Below are 19110 nucleotides of genomic sequence, written 5' to 3' on the forward strand. Positions count from 1 at the left end.
GGCAGCGGGGACGGTGCCAGCCCTGCCTTGAGGGCCCCCAGCCGGGGTGTCCCGAGGGGGTCACGCGTGTCCTGGGTGCTGGGGGGGGAGGGGGGGTGTCTCCTGGGTGTCAGGGGGGTTGGGGGTGTGTGTGTGTGTCTTGAGTGCCAAGGGGGTTATGGGGGGGTGCTGTCCCTGGGTGCCAAGGGGATTGGGGGGGGGGTGTTCAGATAGCCATGGGTGGGGGGGTCTCCTGGGTGCCAGGGGGGTTATGGGGGGGGATGCTCAGGGAGCCATGGGTGGGGGGTCTCCTGGGGGTTATGGAGAGGGGGGCTCTCTGGTCTCAAGGGGGTTATGGGGGGTTGGTTTCCCTGGGTGCCAGGGAGGGTATGGGTGGAGGGTGCCATGGGTGGGGGGTCTCCTGGGTGCCAAAGGGGTGATGGGGGGGGGGTCTCCTGGGTGCCGGGGAGTTTATGGGTGGGGGGTGCACTGGGTGCCGCTGAGCTGCAGGTGACAGATGGGGGTGGCTGGGTGCCACCGGGGCACCGGGAGGGCCTGGGGGCTGCCCCGGGCTGCTGCGGGCAGGAGGGGGCACCCGGTCCGGGGGCGGAGGGCACCGGGGATGGGGTCCGCAGGGTCAGTCCCCGGGGCCAGACACCGTTTCCCGGGGCCGGTGCCGGGTGCCGGTGCCGTTTCCTGGTGCTGGTTCCCGGTGCCGGTTCCCGTTTCCCGAGGCCGGGGCCGTTTCCCGGTGCCTGTGCCGGTTCCCGGGGCCGGTTCCCGGTTCCCAGTGCCGGTTCCGGTGCCGGTTCCCGGTGCCGTTTCCCGTTTCCCGGTGCCGTTTCCCGTTTCCCGGTGCCGTTTCCCGGTACCGGTTCCGGTGCCGGTTCCCGGTGCCGGCCGCCCCCGGAGGGGCCGCCCCGCCCCGCCGCACGTGACGCGGCGCGGTGGCTGCGAGCGGCGGGGCCCCGCTCCGCTCCGCTCCGGTACCGGCCCCGGTACCGGCCCCGGCCCCCGCCCGCCGCACCCCCGGTAAGTGCCGCGCCAAGCGGAGCGGGAACCGGGGACCCCCGGAGCCCCCCCCCCGCCGTGGGGGTGTGTCGGGGGGGGCCCGTCCCCCGGTGACCTTCAGCCGGTACCGGCAGCGCGGGGGTGGGGGGTCTGGGGGGCGGGGGATGCTCGGGGTCCGGGCGGTGGGGCCCGGGGGGGGGAGGGGGGGGGTTCAGCCCTCCCGTGTACCCCCAAATCTGCTCGTCCCCAAAATCCCTCCCCCTTGAACTGTCCCCCCCCGCGTTAATTACTCCCCTAAACTGCCCCCCAAACCTGCCCCCGGCTCTCCCAAAATCACCCCCCCAGCCCCCCCGGCAATCCGCCCCCCATGTCCCAGTCAACCCCAGCCTGCCCCCCCGCCTCGGCCCCACGTTTGGGTCGCCCCCCCCCCCCCCCCCGGTGCCAACACATTCCCCCCGGTGCCACCCCCTCACCCCGGGCCTGTTTCCCCTCCCCCCGCGGGCTTCTGGGGAGGGGGGCGGTGGGAGACCCCCCCTGCCCCACATACGCTGCAGCCCCCGGCGCACCGGGACGGGTCGTGTTTGCACCAGGGTCGCGTTTGCACGGGGACGGGTGACATTGTCGTATTTGCACCAGGGTTGCATTCGCATGCAGTCGTGTTTGCACGGGGACAGGTTGTGCTTGCACCAGGTCGTGCTTGCACAGGGATGGGTCGTGTTTGCACCAGGAGTGTGCTTGCACGCCGTCGTGTTTGCACCAGGGTCGTGCTTGCACAGGGATGGGTCATGCTTGCACCAGGAGTGTGCTTGCACACAGTCGTGTTTGCACCAGCATCACATTTGTGCAGGGATGAGACCTATTTACACAGGAGTCATTTTTGCACCAGGGATGTGCTTGCACACCGTTGTGTTTGCACAGGGATGGGTCGTGTTTGCACAGGGACAGGGCTCATTTTGCACCGGGGTCGTGTCTGCACCAGGGTGGTGTTTGCACCAGCGTCACGTTTGCACAGGGACGGGTCCCATTTGCATGAGACTCCCTTTTGCACCAGGGACACGCTTGCACGCTGCTATGTTTGCACAGGGACGGGGCGCCGTTTGCACGAGCGTTCGTGCTCGCACGAGGCTCGCACACGCGGTGGGGGGGGGGTGTTTGCACGTGGCAGGGCGGGCAGTGGTGGCTGCTCCCCGGCTGTGTTTGCACAAGGATGGGTTTGCACCAGGGCCGTGTTTGCACCAGGGCCGGTGTCGCCGTGTCCCCTCCAGGGCGGTCCCCGGCGCTGTCCGTGGTGCTGCCCCGCGCGGTGCCGCCTCCCGCCGGCAGAGGGCGCCCTTCGGGGTGGGCGGGGACGGGGGTGCCGGGGGGGTTGGGGGGGTGGGACTCACACGCTCATCAGCCGGGTACCCCCGTGTAGTGACCCCCCCTCCGCCGCTCCCGGCCCGCTGGCTCCCGGCAGCCAGCAAGGTGGCACTTGGCTTGCTGCCATCAGTAGGCTTCAGGGGTAACGCCGCTGCCTGAGCAGCCCGGCGGCGCGGTGAGGGGCTGTGGGGGAGCTCTCCTCTCCCCCAGAAAGTGCCATGGACCCCCCTGGACCCCCCCACACCACCTAGATATACCTCCAGCCAGCACCGGCAGCCCCTCGGCCACTGCACCCTCAGGTAAGCTCCCATGGGTGCTCCCCACCCAAGGGTGCCCATCCCAAGGTGGGGTGAAGGGCACCCACAGCCCCTACCTCCCGCAGGGCAGCAGGATGGCCCAGCAGCGCCACACCATCCCCCCACCACTCAAGGTAGGTGTCACTGGGGCGGGGGCATCCAACCAGCACCCATGGCTGCCAGCATGGCCTTCCCCCACCCTAGCACCCATGGGTGCTAGCATGGCCTTCACCCCCCCGTTTGTCTTGCAGACGGAGGAGGACTACATCCCCTACCCCAGCGTGCATGAGGTAGAGCACCCAGAGATGGGTGCGAGGGCAGGCGAGCGGCTGGGTGGGTGCATGGGTGGCTGGATGGCCGGAGCACCCACCTGGGTTGTGGGTGCAGGTGCTGGGCCGAGAGGGGCCGTTTCCCCTCATCCTCCTGCCGCAGTTTGGGGGTTACTGGATCGAGGGCACCAACCACCAGCTAAGCGGGGCACCCGAGGGCCCCCCTACCCCAGCACCCGGCAGCCGGGCAAGGCTTGAGGGCAACCACACGGCCAAGATCTACCGCAAGCACTTTTTGGGCAAGGTGAGGCCCCATGGGTGCTCCAGGCATGGGTGGGTGGGCTCCCTGTCTGGGTGGGCTCCCCGTGGGTGTGTGTGGGCAGGGGCATGGAGACCTCATAAGCATGGGTGCTCATGGACATGGGTGCCCTATGGCATGGGTGTTCACCTGTACGGGTGCTCATGGATGTGGCTGTGGGTATCTACGGGCATGGGAGCCCCATGGCTATGGGTGCTGGTGGACCTGGCTGCCCCATGGGCATGGGTGTGCGTGGGCATGGCGGCGCCCTTTGTGTGGGTGCCAGTGGGTGCTGGTGCACAGGAACCTGGGTGCCCCCTGGCATGGGTGCTCATGGGTGTGGGTGGCTCATTGCATGTGAGCCCGTGAGTGGAGGTGCGCTGTAGGTGGTGGTGTCTGTGAGTGTGGGTGCTCATGGGCATGGGTGCCCCATGGCGTGGGTGATTGTAGACATGGGTGTCCATGGGCACGGGGAACCTACAAGCATCTATAAGACGGGTGGCCCGTGGGCATAGGTACCCCATAGGTACGGGTGCTCATGGGGCACGGGTGCCTGCCAGCATCAGCACCCACTGGCACGGTCATGGGTGCTTGGCCCCCTCCCTGCAGGAGCACTTCAACTACTACTCCCTGGACCCCACTCTGGGCCACCTCGTCTTCTCCCTCAAGTATGATGAGCAGGAGCACCTCCACCTGCTGCTGCGGTGAGCAGGGTGCCAGGGAGCACCCATGGGTGCTGGCTGAGGGCAGGGGGCCACCCTGACCCCTGCCTTGCCCCACAGTACCCGCACCCGCACCCTGCATGACGTGGTGCCCATTTCCTGCCTGGCCGAGTTCCCCAACGTGGTGCAGATGGCCAAGGTGGGTGCAACACCTCCGGGCAGCACCCGTGGGTGCCTCCCCACCCTGGGCCACCCACCGCATCACCCATCCTTCCTGCAGCTGGTGTGCGAGGATATCAATGTGGATCGGTTCTACCCTGTGCTCTATCCCAAGGTGAGCAGGGGGTGGGGGTGCATGGCACCCATGGGTGGGGGCACCCCAGGGTGCCCCCCACCCAACCTCTACCCCCTCCCACCCCCACAGGCATCCCGCCTCATCCTCGCCTTTGATGAGCACGTGCTCAGCAACCACTTCAAATTTGGGGTCATCTACCAAAAGCTGGGGCAGGTATGGGGTTGGGTGGGGTGGGGTTAGGGTGGTGGGGGTCCTGGGTGGGTGCTGGCACCCATCCCCACCCCACTGCAGACCTCCGAGGAGGAGCTTTTTGGCACCACGGAGGAGAGCCCGGCGTTCGCCGAATTCCTCGACGTCCTGGGTCAACGGGTGCAGCTGCGGGACTTCAAGGGGTGCGTGCTGGGGTGCTGGGTGGGGGGCACCCATGGGCCCCAGGTTCAGGGTGCCTGTTGCCCCCACCCATCCAGGTTTCGGGGAGGGCTGGATGTGACCCACGGGCAGACGGGCAGCGAGTCGGTGTACTGCCACTTCCGTGACAAGGAGATCATGTTCCACGTCTCCACCAAGCTGCCCTACACCGAGGGGGATGCCCAGCAGGTGGGGCACCCGTGGGTGCTGGGGGTGGTGGTGGAGGATGGTGGGGGGCAAGAGTTGAGGGGGAGCACATGGGTGCTTGGGAGAAATGGGGATGTAGGGGGTCTTGGGGCACCTATAGGGTGGAAGGGCTGGTGGGCCACCTGGGTGCTTTGGGGGTATCCATGGGGTGCAGGGGCTCCTGGGGCACCCATGGGTGCTGGGGAGCATCTGTGGGACGCAAGGGCTAGTGGTACACCCCAGGGTGCTGGAGGGTATCTATGGGATGCAGAGGCTAGCAGAGCACCCATGGGTGCTGGGGGGCTGTCTGAGATGCAAAAGCTGCAGGGGCACCCCTGGGTGCTAGTGGCCATCTATGGGGCACAAGGACTAGCAGCACACCTCTGGGTGCTGAAGGGGTGCCTATGGGAAGCAAAAGCTCCACAGGGCACCCATGGGTGCTAGGGGGCACCTATGGAGCACAGGGTCTGTCATTGCCTTTGTCCCCTGTGGTGTGACCACCCCGTGTCCCCCGTGTCTCCCCCCGTGTCCCCACAGCTGCAGCGGAAGCGTCATATCGGCAATGACATCGTGGCCATCGTCTTCCAGGACGAGAACACCCCCTTCGTCCCTGACATGATCGCCTCCAACTTCCTCCACGCCTTTGTGGTGGTGCAGCTGGAGCAGGGTGGCCCCCAGGGCACCCTCTACAAGGTGCCACCCCTGCCTCAGTTTCCCCATCCCCATGGGGTGCTGGGGGCAACAGGGTGCCCCCTCACTCCCCCTCCCCACCCCAGGTCTCTGTCACCGCCCGTGACGATGTGCCCTTCTTCGGCCCGCCGCTGCCTGACCCTGCTGTCTTCAGGAAGGTGAGCACCCATGGGTGTTGCTGGGGGAGGGGGTGTTCTCCGGATGGCACCCACCCGGGGCTGCCCCTTGCCCCCCCAGGGCCCAGAGTTCCAGGAGTTCCTGCTGACAAAGCTCATCAACGCCGAGTACGCCTGCTACAAGGCCGAGAAGTTCGCCAAGCTGGAGGTGGGTGCAAATGAGGGTGCTGAGCAGCTGGGGTGCTGAGGGTGCTGGGCATCTTGGGGGTGCACCTGTAAGGGGGCTGTGTATGCCGTGGGGCCCGTGGGTGCTGAGCACAACGTGGGTGCTGTGGGTGCTGTGCCTGTAGATGGGTGCTGTGCATGCTATGAGTAGCATGCCTGCTGTGGGTGCTGCACACATGGGTGCTGTACCTGCTGCGGGTGCTGTGCATGCTGTGGTGGTGTGGATGTGGATGCCGCGCCCGCTGTGGGTGCCATGCCTACTGCAGCTGTGCTCATGGGTGCCGTGCCTGCTGTGGGTGCCGTGCCTGCTGTGGGTGCCGTGCCTGCTGTGGGTGCTGTGCCTGTGGGTGCTGTGAACGATGCAGGTGCTATGGATGTGGGTGCCGTGCCTGCTGCGGGTGCCGTGCCTGCTGTGGGTGCTGCGGGTGTCATGCCTGCTGTGGATGCTGCGGGTGCCGTGCCTGCTGTGGGTGCTGTGCCTGCTGCAGGTGCTGTGGATGTGGGTGTTGTGCCTGCCGTGGATGCTGCGCCTGCGGCGGGGCTGCGCATGTGGGTGCTGTGAAGGAGGCGGGTGCTGTAGCTGCGGGCGCTGCACACACCCTGGGCGCTGTGCGTGCGGGGGTGCCGTGTGCGGGGGTGCCGGGCCTGCTGCGGAACGGGGGAGGTGGGCGCGGGGGGTGCGGCGGTGAGGGTGTGGAGCCGGCGCAGGGTGCGGTGCGGTGCGGTGCGCAGCCAGTGCGGTGCGGGGCCGGTGCGGTGCGGCGCAGGGCCGGTGCGGCGCAGGGCCGGTGCGGTGCGGTGCGCAGTCGGTGCGGTGCGGTGCGCAGGAGCGGACGCGGGCGGCGCTGCTGGAGACGCTGCACGAGGAGCTGCAGGCCCGCAGCCAGGCCATGCTGGGGCTGGGCCCCGACGACGATCGCCCTGACAACGGCGCCGCCGCCCCCGGCTTCTTCGAGTCCTTCAAGGTGGGGCGCGGCGCGGGGGGTCCGCGTGTGTCCCCCCCTTCCCCGACAGCGGGGCGGGGGTGCCCGGCGGTCCCGGGCGCTGCTGACGGGGGCGCGGGGGGGCCTTGCAGCGGGCGCTGCGGGGCCGCAGCCCCTCCCTGGAGGCCGTGGGGCTGGGACCCCGCCGGGCCCCCCCACCGCCCTCCCCCAACGCCGCCAACGCCGCCGCCAACGCCGCCGCCGGACCCCCCGACGGCGCCGCGGGGCCCGCCAGCGTGAGTGCCCCGCCCCCGCGACACGCCCCCGCCTCGCTGGCCACGCCCCCCGCGCAGTCAGCCAGTCAGCGGGCGCCTGGCTGAGGCCGCGCCCCTTCTCCCGCCGAACCACGCTCCCCTCAGGCGGCACCACCCGGAGCTAAGCCCCGCCCCTTCGCGCTAGCCCTGCCCCACCTGCGTCTGCCCCGCCCAGCCCGTTCACCTGAGCGGCCCCGCCCCGCCCGCCCCCCGCCCCCCCCCCCCCCCCCCGCCGTTCCCCCGGGGCCCCCCGGGGCCGGTGACGCGGTGCCGCCCCCAGTCGCTGCTGGTGCCCGGGAGCCGGCGGGGACGCCGCGGCAGCGCCATCGGGCTGGGCTCGGTGGAAGAGGTGGGTACCCCCGGCACGGAGGCCCCCGCCGCCCTCCCTCCCCCCCCCCCCCGGTGCTCCCCGGTTAACGGTGACCCGCAGGCGCTGCTGGTGCCCGGGAAGAGTCCGTCGCGGCGGCGGCCCGGGCCGCTCGGCTCCCGCCGCTCCAGCGCCATCGGTATCGAGAGCATCCAGGAGGCGCCGGCCGGCAGGTGAGCGCCGGTGCCGGGGGCGCGGGGCTGGCCCCGGCCGGTGTCGCCTCCCGGTGTCACCTCAGCGCCCGCCACCTCCCCCCAGGGACGGCCCCGCCGCCGCCCCCGAGGGCGCCTGCTCCGCACACAGCTCCCCCGAGAGCCGCCGGCACCCCGGCAGGTCCCGCACCCAGCACCGGGACGGGGGCACCGGCGAGGGGGGGGCACCGGGGTGACGCGGGGACAGGGGGGGCACCGGGATGCATTGGGCCGGGGTGGCACTGGGGTGGGGTGGCATGCGGACAGGGTGACATTGGGGTGACATGGGGACTGGAGGGCACTGGAGTGGTGCACCGCGAGGATAGGGTGGCACTGGGACAGGGTTGCACTGGGATGTGGTGGCAGCAGCTTGGCATAGCACAGGGATGCAGGGTGGCACTGGGATGGGGTGACATGGGGCCTGGAGGACACTGGGATGGGGTAGCAATAGGACAGGGTGGCACCAGGATGGGCTGACTTGGGGACAGGGTACTATTGGGGTGACACGGGGACTGGAGGGCACTGGGGTGGCACAGTGCAGGGACAGGGTGGCACTGGGATGGGGTGACATGGGGACTGGAGGGCACTGGCACGGGGCAGTGCAGGGACAGGGTGGCACTGGGATGGGATGATCCCAGGACAAGGTGGCACCGGGAGGGTTGGCACAGGGCAGCATGGGGACAGGACAGCGCAGGGACAGGGTGTCCGAGGGACAGGGTGGCACCCAGGAGCCTCGTGGCACAGGGGCTGTGTGTCACTGGGACAAGGTAGGCGGAATGCAGTGGGTTGGTGGCACTTGGGTGGCCTGGGCACAGGGTGGCATGGGGCAAGGGTGGTGTGGGGTTAGGGTGGGGTGGCATGGAGGTGGGTGGCATGGGGACAGGTTGGTGTGACAAGGGACATGGGCATGGAATGCCACAGAGATGGGTGACAAGGAGATGAGACATTGCAGGGATGGGTGGCATGGAGACAGGGTGGCACAGGAATACGACATCCTAGGGATGGGTGACACAAGGATGGGACACCCCAGGGATGGGTGACATGGGGACAGGGTGGCACAGGGATGGGACATCCTAGGGATGGGTGGCAGGGGGTCAAGGTGTCACAGGGATGGGACATCCTAGGGATGGGTGGCATGGGGACAGGGTGGTGCAGGGATGGGATATCGCAGGGTGGGTGGTGTGGGGACAGGGTGGCACAGGGATGGGACATCCTAGGAATGGGTGACATGGAGATGGGACATCACAAGGATGGGATGGCATGGGGACAGGGTGGCGCAGGGATGGGACATCGCAGGGATGGGTGGCATGGGGACAGGGTGGCGCAGGGATGGGTGGTGTGGGGACAGGGTGTTCTGGGGACAGCACGGCGTCACGGCGGGCCATGGTGGCAGCCACGTGGCGCAGTGCCAGCCTGTCCCTGGCTTTGGGGACTGTCCCTCAGCAGGGCTGAGAAGCCGGAGCCACCGGATTTCTCCCGCTCCTCCTCCAGCGCCAGCAGCTTTGGCAGTGCCAGCGAGGAGCCCAGCGAGCCGGGCAGGGTACCAGGGTGCTGGGGGTGGGGGCTGGGGGGTGGGGGTGGGCAGCACCCCTTTGACCCCCCTGCACCCTTAGGAGAGCCGCTCGCCCTTGGGGACCCACTGTGACGCCTTCACTGACACCCCCTGGCCGGATGACCCCCCCGGGACCCCCCCCAGGTAGCCCATCAGCAGGGTGTCAGGTGGCCACAGCACTGGGGGACCCCCCGGGGTGCTCATGGCCCCCCCTTTCCCCAGGCCGCCGCCCCCCTGACCCCCCCTGCCCCGAGATCAAAATCCAGCTGGAGCAGCCCCCCCATAACCCGGTGAGGCTGTCCCCCCCCCCCCCCCCCCCCAGTGCACCCCTATATGGGTGTCCCCATATTGGGGTGCACCCACTGATGTCCCTCTGCACAGGGCTCATAGTCACCCCCCCCATCCCCGGGGGTGGGGGTCACTCCTTTGTGTCCCCCCTGCGTGCCACCCCCGTGCCAGGAGCTGAAGCCATCATCCCCGGTGCACGATTTGGGGGGACCCTCCCAAAAATGGGGGTGTCCCCTCCTCCAGACAATCTCCATCACCCCAAGTACCCCTTGGGGGGGGTGATGCACCGCGAAGGGCCCACCCCCCCCCGCTGTGACCCCGATGTCGCACAGGAGGTGCTCCCCCAAAACGCAGAGTGGGTCCAATCCGAGCATCACCCCCTCCCTAAAAAAAAAGGGGGGCTTAAATCCAGGGCAAATCAAAAGTGGGGCTCCCCTTGCCCCCCCCCCTTTTATTTTAAGGGGAAAAAACTCTGGAATGGGTCAGATGCTGGAATTGGGGGGGGGGGATTATTTTTTCAAGCTCCCCCAAATCGTGTTTGTGTTTCCCATGTGTCCTGTATAAAATAAAGGTTTATTTATCGCTACGGCTGGAGGGTGCTGGGGGAGGGTCCCTGATATCGGGGAGGGGTGTCCCCAAAACCCCAAACAGCAGCAGGGGCTGATGCTCTGTGTGGTCTTAAAAACACCCCAAATCCACCCTTTTATTGGGGGGGGGGTGGCATTTACACAGATTTGGGGACTTTTTGCAGCAGCCAGGCTGAGCAAAGCCTTTCTGTGATTTTCCCTATTTTTGGGGTGCCCCAAAATGTGGCAGCCGATGGCCCTCCCCCCAAAAAAAACCAACAACAACCCACCCTTTTTTTTTTTTGCTCTGGCAGCCAACCTGGCGTCGGGAGCGGCATTTGGCTGGCAGCCCCAGTGGCCACCGGCTCCTCGCCAAAGCCCTGGTCAAGAAAAAGCAGCTCCCCCCCTCCCCCCCCCCCCCCCCCCGAACCCCCAAAAACCACGAAGCACCCCGGGACCGGTTAAACATAGCTCGGTGCCGCCTGGTTTCTGGGAAGCCCCAGCGCCAGGGCTGGGTTGCGGTTGGGGATGCCGGCGAGGGTGCAAAGGGCACCCAGCAAAGTAGGGGTGTCGTAGCCCGCCCCCCCCACCCCCCCAAAATCCAGCAGCACTCGGGTCACCGCCTTTGCCTGCTCCAAAGTTTGCTGGTTAATAAGAACCTGGAGCAGAGATTTAGTTATAAAGCTGGTAAATAAGTAAAAAGGGAGGGGGGAGTGGGGTTGGAGGGGCCTGGCGGGGTTTTGGGGGTGTTTGGGGTGGGGTGGGGGTTGCAAATCAGAATGCAGCCAGGGTGTGCAAGGGGCTGCTCGTGCACAGGATTTGCACGGGCAAAGCGGTATTTGCAGAGGCAGGGCAACGTTTGCACCCGCGTGGTGGCATTTGCACAGGCGAGGAACCATTTGCACGCACAAGGCGCCGTATGCATGTTGCACGGTGATTTTTGCACGGGTGCTGCGACTTTTGCACGGGCAAGGCAGCGTTGGTTTAGCTCGGGCATAATTTTGCATGGGCATGGTGACTTTTGCACGCTTAGAACACTATTTGCACACCCAGGGCACTTCTCTGGTGCTACCCCAGGCCTCAATCTCCTCCTCGCCAGCTGCAAAAGCCCCCTCCCCTAATTACCCCGCCCCCTAATTACCCAACCCTTAATGAAGCGGGTGTGCCCCAGTGGGTACCACCCTATAAATCTCCCTTTTCTCCCCTCTCCCTGCAATACTTGACCCCAAAACTACTCCAGATCCCTCTGTGGGCAGCAAATTGCTTTAAAGCAAAGCATTTTAAAGCAAAATAAATGATCCAGGAGACAAAAAACAAGAGTTTTGGTGACAAATTAACCTGGTGAGTTAATTTTTTTTCCCATCTTCATGTGGTTTCTGGGTACCCACACATGTGGTGAGTGGGGCACCGGGGTCAGTTCTCAGCCAAGGGACCAGGAGGCATTTTTGGGACCCAGCCCCATCGTGTCTCGCTCAAAGAAGGGGTTTTATCTGCCGAGGCTCCAGCTCCCATCCCAAATCCCGCAGTGGGCTCGGGATAGGGCAGGCAACGATGCTAATTACAGGGGAAGGAACCGTCTATTTACAGAGGCAGCTCCCAGCATGAAACCGCCAGCGGCTGCTTTTGCTCCGCTGAGTCTTTCTTTTTCTCTCCTCTTTCCCGGGCGCTGCTACCCAAAAAAAAAAAAAAAAAAAAAAAAAAGGGGGGGTGTAAGGGATTAAAAATAAATCCCCCTCCATGGTTTGCAAGAGGCACTTTAGCAGAGGAGAAAGAGGAGGGCGAGGAAGGGCAGGAGGATGGAGGCAGTGGGGTGGCCGGCGGTGTTGCAGTGGGCTTGGTTGGAGCCGATGCAGGCGGCGTAAGCCATGGCGTGGGGGATGTAATTTTGCTCGTGGACCCCGTGGAGGAGGTGGGCCATGGGGCCGCGGGCGAACACAGCCACATCCTCGCCACCGTGGGTCTCCTGGCGCAGCGGCACGGCCGATTGTGCCTGGTAGTTGGCGTGTGCTCGGGGGAAAAAACAAAATAATTATAAAAAACCAGGCAAAAATAAGACTAGTTTTCAAAAAGCACTAATTGTAGCCAGGCTGTAACAATTTTAGGGGGTTTTGCCCCGAAATACGCTCACCAAAATCAACGGCGGAGACGTTTTCTCGTTCGCCCGCCACGATTTTGTAGCCAGGGCCGTTGCCGTAGAGGATGGAGGTGAAGGGTTTGCGGTCCACGTCACTCTGCATCGGGGCCAGACCTGGGGGTGGTGGCACAGTCAGAAGGACAGGGATGTCTCCAAGTGTCCCCCTGCTCCGTGGCCTGGCAGAGACTCACCGAAAATGGGGTTCCCGCGGGGGGTGTAGCCACCGAAGGTGAAGACGTGTGAGTGGTCGGCGGTGACGACGCTGAGGGTGTCCTGGGGCGAGGTGAGGCGGGTGGCCAGCCCGATGGCTCGGTCCAGCTCCACCGCCTCGTGCAGTGCCTGCTTCGCCTTCCCCTCATGGTGTCCGTGGTCGATGCGGCCCCCTGCGGCCCCCCAGCACTGCTCAGCATCGTCCTCCACAGCCCTGATTGTGCCCCATCCCCCCCCACTACCCTCCTCTTCCCCTCCCCCCCTTATCCCCATCTTTCCACCCCCCTACTCTTTTCCCCTTTGCAGCCCTCCTATCACCCCCTTTATCCCCCATTTTTGCACCCCTCATCCCCCTCCTTTCCCCCCATGCATCCCCCCCTCTGCTCCCCTTTGCACACCCATACTCCCCCCCACCTTCAACCAGGAGGAAAAACCCCCGGGGATTTTTCTGGAGCATCCTGATGGCTACAGCCACCATCTCGGTGAGGGACGGATCAGTCTCGTTATTCCTGTCCAGCTCGTACACCATGTCGCCCGGCTCGAAGAGGCCTGGGGACAGTGACACTGGTGGGGACATTTTTTCTCCACCAAAAAAAAAGGGGGGGGGGGAAAGGGGGGTAAATCCAGCACTGCCGCCTTGTGCTGGCTCATGTATTTCACCCGCCACCAGATCCAGGGCAGTTAGATAGAAGCAGGGGGGATGCTCCCAGCCCACCCTTCCTCCGGCCCGGCTGGATCCTGAATCCTGAATCCCAGCTGGGCTGTAGAGTTGCACCACAGGCAAAAGAAATTGAATCCCCAGGGTGGAGTACCAGCGTCCTTGGGGACTTGCCAGCGTCCTTTTGGGGTACCAGCATCCTTGGGGACATGCCAGCATCCCTTTGGGGTGCCGCCAGCGTCCCTTTGGGGTGCCAGCATCCCTGGGGACTTGCCAGCATCCCTTTGGGGTGCCAGCATCCCCAGGGCAGGGAACCAGCACCTTTGGGAGAGTAACTGGCCACTCCAGCTGCCCCAGCACCCCAGGATGGAGCAGGACACCCCCCCAAAGCACCCAGTTGAGGCTGGGGCACCCTTGGGTGCCAGGACTCACCCAGCAAGAAGTCAACGCGGCTGAGGTTGAGTGCCAGCAGGTCGCGCCGGTGCCACACGTACTTGGCAATCTGGGGGACAAGCAGGTTGTCACCTCCCCATCACCTCTGCCAACCCCAGGGCTGCTTTATCCCCCCCACCCTCCACAAAACATCCCCCCCTGCCCCCAGGAACGGCTTTGTAAGGTTACAGTGGGGTGATATATGTGTACCCCCCCCCCCAAAAAAAAAAAGTCCCTGTCACCTTGCCAGGGGGCTTGGCCTCGTGCCACGCCTGGACGAGGTCCCTGCGGTCCAGGCGGGTACCCCGATGCTTGTCCTCGTGGGGATACTCCACATCACTGGTGTTTTTGGGGAACATATATTTCCGCCCACCACCCAAGATCACCTGCAGAAGAGGGGAGGGGGAAAAAAAAAGGATTTTTAAAAACTATTTAAAATTATTTTTCATTTCCCCCCCCCTAATTTGGGTTGAAGGAGGGAAAACTCAGACCAGGCGGAGAGGGATGTCCAGGAAAACCCTGGCATTGCACAAAAAAAGCGGGTGAAAACACCTGAGGAATTTCACCTCGCTCAAAATAACCCTGAATCTCTTCCTATTAATTAAACCCCAGGACAAAAATAACTATTTCTAGCAGCAAATTTGGTGCTTCAATTTTTTATATTTTTTTCCTCCCCTCCTGTGGGAGGGATGCTCCACGTCGGGGTCCCCGCATGAACCCGCTGGGACAGAGCCCCATCCCGCAGCTCTCACTGTTTGCTTTGGAGCCCAATTTATTTGGCCTCTGTTATTTATAGGCGGGCAGAGATTTTTTTATTCTCCCCCCCCCCCCCCCCCCTTCTCCACGCAGAAGGTGAATTATAAAGCTGCAAAGCACTGCCGCCAAAATTATTAAGAAAAAAAAAAAAGGGGAAAAAAAAAAAGTCTTTCCCCCGCTATATAATTATTTCCAGCCTGGGACAGAGTTAAAATTATATTAAAGGAAAAAAATAACAGAAGAAGAGGCTATTAAAGAGCTAAATAACAGGCTGAAATGTTTTGCTTTGGGGCTATTTTGAAGGACAGAAGAGTATTTATTTACAGGGCTGAATTTCTGCGTAAATCCACAGTGAGGGGCAGAATCAGGGGGAAAATGGAGGGTTTTGGGTCTGAGAAGTATGAGAAAGGAGGGGGCTGCGGTGGAGGTGGGGGCTCAGTGGGATGTGGGGGTCTGGTCCGATATGAGGTCATGGTCCCAGCCCTATGTTTGACGGGGGTCCTGGTGGCACATCCATCAGGGGTTCTGGTCCCATATCCACACAACTGTTCTGGTCCATCACCCATGGGTGGTCCTGGTCCTGGGTCTACTGGGGGTTCTGGCTCTGCACCCATGGGTGGTCCTGGTCCTAGTTCTGCTGGGGGTTCTGGCTGTGCACCCATGGGTTGTCCTGGACCCATATTTTCTGGGGGTTCTGGCTCTGCACCCATGGGTGGCCCTGACCCCACATCTACCCACAATCCTGGTCCTGCACCCATTGGTGGTCTCAGCCTCCCATCTACTGGGGTGGTCCTAGTCTACCTAGACTGGTACCCCCTCCCAGTCCTAGCCCTGCACCCTTTGGTGGCCCCTACCCAACATCTACCGGGGGTCCCAGCCCTTCACCCAGTCACAGTCCTCATCCCACATCTACCCATGGCCCTGTCCCCCTTCCTGGCTGGCTCCAACCCGTGTCCTTGGTGGCCCCCTCCCTGGGTGGCTCTAGCTCATGTCCCAGGCAGCCCTGCCCCGATCCCTACCTCGATGTCTGGAATGTTCTCCACCAGCTGTCGGGCGATGTCCCTGCAGCCGCCCTCCAACGCGTCCGGGGGCATCTCTCCATCCGAGTACCAGTCGCGGTTGGCAGAGTGGGCGTAGGCAGCACTGGGCGTCGCGTGGGTCACCCGTGTGGTGGTGACAATGCCCACTGCCTTGCCTGCACCACGAAATTGGGGGACGGTGAGAACACCCCAACCCCCCCACTGCTTTACTTCCACCCCCCCAGCCCCTCACCTCCATCCTTGGCCCAGCGGAGGATGGAGGTCACCTCCTGGCCCTTGGTGGTGTTGCAGCGGTCACGGGTGACGCCGGCGCTGACACCCACCGTCCCCTCGTTGGCTTTGACGCCACAGAGGTAGGCAGTAGCCGTGCCCGCGCTGTCGGGCACCTGTGCGTTGGTGTTGTAGGTCTGGTGGGGGGAGACAAATAACCCACCATCGTCACCCACCACCATTGTCATCCTCAGCCCCATCACCAGTCCTACCCAGGGGGGCTCCACCATCACCGCCCCCACCCTGCAGCTCCCCACCCCACCCCGTTTAGCTGCACTGGACCCCCATCCTGCCTCTGCACCCCATCTTTTGCCCCCCCATTTTGCCCCTTGCAGCCCCCTGCGTGGTTGCACATCACCCCCTTGCTGCATTTTGCTGCTTTTAGCCTTTTTTCAGCCCATTTTTCGGCAAGGAGAGAGAAGCCACAGCCACGAGCATCCCCCGCGGGGCGAAGGGAAACGGTGGGGAGCAGCAGAGACTTCCAATTTAATTATTAAAAAAAAAAAAAAAAAAGCCTTCTGTTCAGCCAAACGACCCCAGGAGAAGCAGGGGGGGGGTCCCGCAGCTTCCCACGGCCGGGCAGCCTCATCCTACCCCCCCTCCCTGTTCCCACGGGCCGGACCCTGGCACAGCGAGTGGGCAACAGAGCCAGCTCCCTTTGCCCGCCCCTGACCTAATTTCGGCTCCTGGTCGATGCCGCCTACCCATGACCTTGCGGTGGGTGTCACGTCCCCCGTGGGTGTCCCAGGGGGGCCTCACCTTGGCCAAAGCGACGTAGGGGAACTTCTCCATCTCCAGCAGGCTCTCCTCACCCTTGCGGTTTTGCAGCTGCCCTTTGAGGATGCGGGCGGCGGTGACAGTGGAGACGCCCATGCCTGCCAGGGCACCCGTCAGCTCGCCACACGGGTGCCATGCAACGCCGGTGGGCGCCCGGGCTATCCCAGCACCCCATTTATTGCAAACCCCGTTTATCACAAACCGAGTTGGGTGCAGCAAGCACCCAGTTATTCCAAACCCAATTTATCGCGGCGCTCTGTTTGTTGCAAACTCTATTGCAACACCCGGTTTATCACCAATGGTTTGTTGTAGCACCCAATTTTTTGTAGCACCTGGTGCATTGCAAGTCCAGTTTATCCCAGCACCCAGTTTTTCGCAAATCCAGTTCATTGCAGCACCTTGTTTGTTGCAAACCCAGTTTAGCGCAGCACCCAACGTACTGCAAGCCCGGTTTAGCCCAGCAGCCAACTTATTGCAAGCAGGACACCCAGTTTATGGCTCACCCGATTTACCATAGCACCCGCTTTACTGTGCCCACTTTCCCGCAGCCCCCATTCTGTTGCAGCCCCCACTCCCCCTCTCCTGCCCCCCGGGGTGGGTGCCCCCGTCTCACCGTCACCCAGGAAGAGGATGAGGTTCTTGGCCACGTTCTGGTTGAGGTGCTGGAGCCGCAGCGCTGCCCGCAGGGTTTCCTGCGCCTGCCGCCGCCAGTACTCGGGGTCCTTCTCCCTCTCTGCAGGGGGAGGAACAGGCTCCATAGCACCCAACAGCACCCACTTTTGGGGTGCTGCCCCCCCCCCCAACCTCACCTACCAGGGACCAGTGATGCTGAGCAGAGCTGGGCAAGGAGGATGAGGAGGAGAGCCTTCATCTTGTGGTGCTGGGTAAGGGAGAGCTGCAGGGGGGCAGCACCCGCTCTGTGCCTCAGTTTCCCCACTGAGACCTTCGCCCCGGGGCTCAGCCAAGCAAGGACAGGAGGGAAATGTCCCCTCCCTGCATGGTCACCAATGTGACCCCCTGGGGACATGCCAGTTCCCTCGCCCCGGCCACCAGTGCCATGGGGCGTCACCTCACTGGCACCAACCCGGGGCTGGGCACACGGCCCCCACGTGTGCGTGGCACAGCAGGGTCCCCGTTGCGTGGCCCTGTCCTTGTTGCATGGCGATGTCCCCATCATGTTGGGGTCCCCATCGCATGGCTGTGTCCCCATCGTGTGGCCGCATCACCTCTGTGTCCCCATCCTGTGCCCATGTCCCCTTTGCACATCTGCATCCCCGTTGCAAACCCGTGTCCCCCCTGCACCTCTGTGTCCCCATCTTGCACGTCCCCACCACACCCCCCTGTCCCCAGCAGGAGTGCATGTCCTGTCCCGGTGTCCCCACTCTGTGCCCATGTCCCCATTGCACACCCGTGGCCCCATCACACGTCTGCATGCCTGTTGCACGCTTGTGTCCCCACCACATGCCTGTGTCCCCATTGCGCACCCATGTCCTTGTTGCACCCCAATGTCCCCTTGTGCACCGCACCCATGTCCCCTTCATACACCATGCACCCCCACATCCCCATCGCACCCCCGTGTCCCCGTTGCACACCGATGTCCCTGTTGCACACCTGCATCCACACCGCATGCCCATGTCCCCACCAGATGGCTGTGTCCCCACGCCGTCCCTGCGTCCCCATCACCCCCCCCGTGTCCCTGTTGCACCCCCGTGTCCTCAGCCCATCCCCGTGTCCCTGTTGCACGCGTGTCCCCAGCACACCCCCACGCCCCCACCACACACCCGCGTCCCTACCACCCCTCCGTGTCCACAACATACCCCCATGTCCCCATCGCACCCCCGTGTCCCCATCGCACCCCCGTGTCCCCACCACATACCTGCATCCTCCCCCCACCATTGCATCCCTCTCCCACCCCCCGCTCCCCAGGCCACCCCCCCCCCCCGTCCTCCCCGGGGGTGGCAGTGGGGCCTCGGGTGATCCTTCCCACGGCGGGGGGACACACACACACGTACCCGCACAAACTTGGGTGCCGACACCCACGTCCCTCCTGGGCGGCGGGAGGAAGCCGGGCCGGGGGGACCGCGAGCCCTTAAATCCCCCCGCACCCGGCCTTCGCCTCCTCCTCCTCCTCCCCCTCCCCTTCCTCCACCCTCCCCCCGCTGCCAGCACGGGGCGGGGGGGGGGGGGGGGGGGCGAGAAAAGGCGACAAACTGGGCTTACTGGTGCCCTCTGCTGGGTTTTACTGGGAGGACTGGGAGGACTGGGGTGCACTCAAGGATGGCTGTGGGCGCTCAGCATCCCTCCCCCCACGCGGGGGGTGGGGGCAGAGGTGTGTTTTGCCGGATTTTGCATTATTTTCACCCAAGACGTGCCAGCCACATGAGCGTGGGTTGGGGGTGTGTGTGTGATGGGGGGAGGGGGGGTTTCCCCCCTCTGCCTCAGTTTCCCCACGGTGGGTCCTGCCGCAGCTCACGCCTTGCCTGAAGCGGCTTTACTGTAGGTCCTACAATAAACAGGGCTCGGTGGCGGGGGTGGGGGGGGCGGGTGACACGCTCCCCTGCCTCAGTTTCCCCACCGCGGGGGCCCCGGGTGCTCTCCCAGAAGGTGGCAGTCTTTGCCCAAAAATCCGCTCCCCGAAAGCTTCGGGGTGCCACCAAGGGTGCCCCAAGGCCGCCCCGCTGCCCGGGGGATGGGCACAGCCCCTGCACACCCCCAAATCCCCCCAGCACAGCCCCCGGCCCTTTGCACCCCCCTAGCGCTTTCCCTGCCCTTGGCAGCCCCATGGGTGCGATGAAGGTGTCAGTGCTCAGCCCGCCGGTGTGGCGTGGGGAGCCGGGG

At 64.4% G+C, this 19110-nt stretch overlaps 2 protein-coding genes across 10 annotated transcripts; one reads left to right on the forward strand and one right to left on the reverse strand.

The window, feature by feature from the left end:
• The first annotated feature begins 739 nt into the window (after positions 1-739).
• Positions 740-10015, forward strand: LOC119144383 (RAP1 GTPase activating protein). 7 transcript variants are annotated; one of them, XM_037379699.1, is made up of 22 exons: positions 740-1011; positions 2560-2648; positions 2737-2779; positions 2897-2935; positions 3033-3218; positions 3822-3916; positions 3995-4073; positions 4155-4208; positions 4299-4382; positions 4461-4561; positions 4637-4766; positions 5301-5456; positions 5540-5611; positions 5691-5777; positions 6622-6759; positions 6870-7013; positions 7312-7380; positions 7462-7571; positions 7657-7731; positions 9033-9129; positions 9203-9431; positions 9523-10015. In XM_037379699.1, the coding sequence occupies exons 3-21, from the start codon at positions 2741-2743 to the stop codon at positions 9287-9289; spliced, it is 1842 nt and encodes a 613-aa protein (XP_037235596.1). In that variant the 5' UTR covers positions 740-1011; positions 2560-2648; positions 2737-2740; the 3' UTR covers positions 9290-9431; positions 9523-10015. The 7 variants fall into 7 exon arrangements, with proteins under 7 accessions (XP_037235596.1, XP_037235590.1, XP_037235591.1 ...); XM_037379693.1 differs by lacking the exon at positions 740-1011 and having other exon boundaries at positions 2377-2648; positions 2732-2779; XM_037379694.1 differs by lacking the exon at positions 740-1011 and having other exon boundaries at positions 2377-2648; positions 2732-2779; positions 9036-9129.
• A 1300-nt stretch (positions 10016-11315) lies between these two features.
• ALPL (alkaline phosphatase, biomineralization associated) lies at positions 11316-18413 on the reverse strand. Of its 3 annotated transcripts, none has more exons than XM_037379711.1 (12): positions 18285-18413; positions 17086-17167; positions 16886-17005; positions 16255-16370; positions 15458-15632; positions 15205-15380; positions 13672-13815; positions 13430-13499; positions 12754-12888; positions 12321-12512; positions 12124-12243; positions 11316-12002 (listed from the first exon to the last, which is right to left on the reverse strand). In XM_037379711.1, exons 2-12 carry the CDS (start codon positions 17141-17143, stop codon positions 11752-11754), a joined length of 1557 nt encoding a protein of 518 aa, XP_037235608.1. In that variant the 5' UTR covers positions 17144-17167; positions 18285-18413; the 3' UTR covers positions 11316-11751. The 3 variants fall into 3 exon arrangements, with proteins under 3 accessions (XP_037235608.1, XP_037235610.1, XP_037235609.1); XM_037379713.1 differs by having other exon boundaries at positions 17086-17265; XM_037379712.1 differs by having other exon boundaries at positions 17086-17289.
• Between the last annotated feature and the right edge of the window lie 697 nt (positions 18414-19110).

The sequence above is a fragment of the Falco rusticolus genome, chromosome 3 (genome assembly GCF_015220075.1).
Source record: "Falco rusticolus isolate bFalRus1 chromosome 3, bFalRus1.pri, whole genome shotgun sequence".
In the NCBI taxonomy this organism is placed as follows: domain Eukaryota; kingdom Metazoa; phylum Chordata; class Aves; order Falconiformes; family Falconidae; genus Falco; species Falco rusticolus.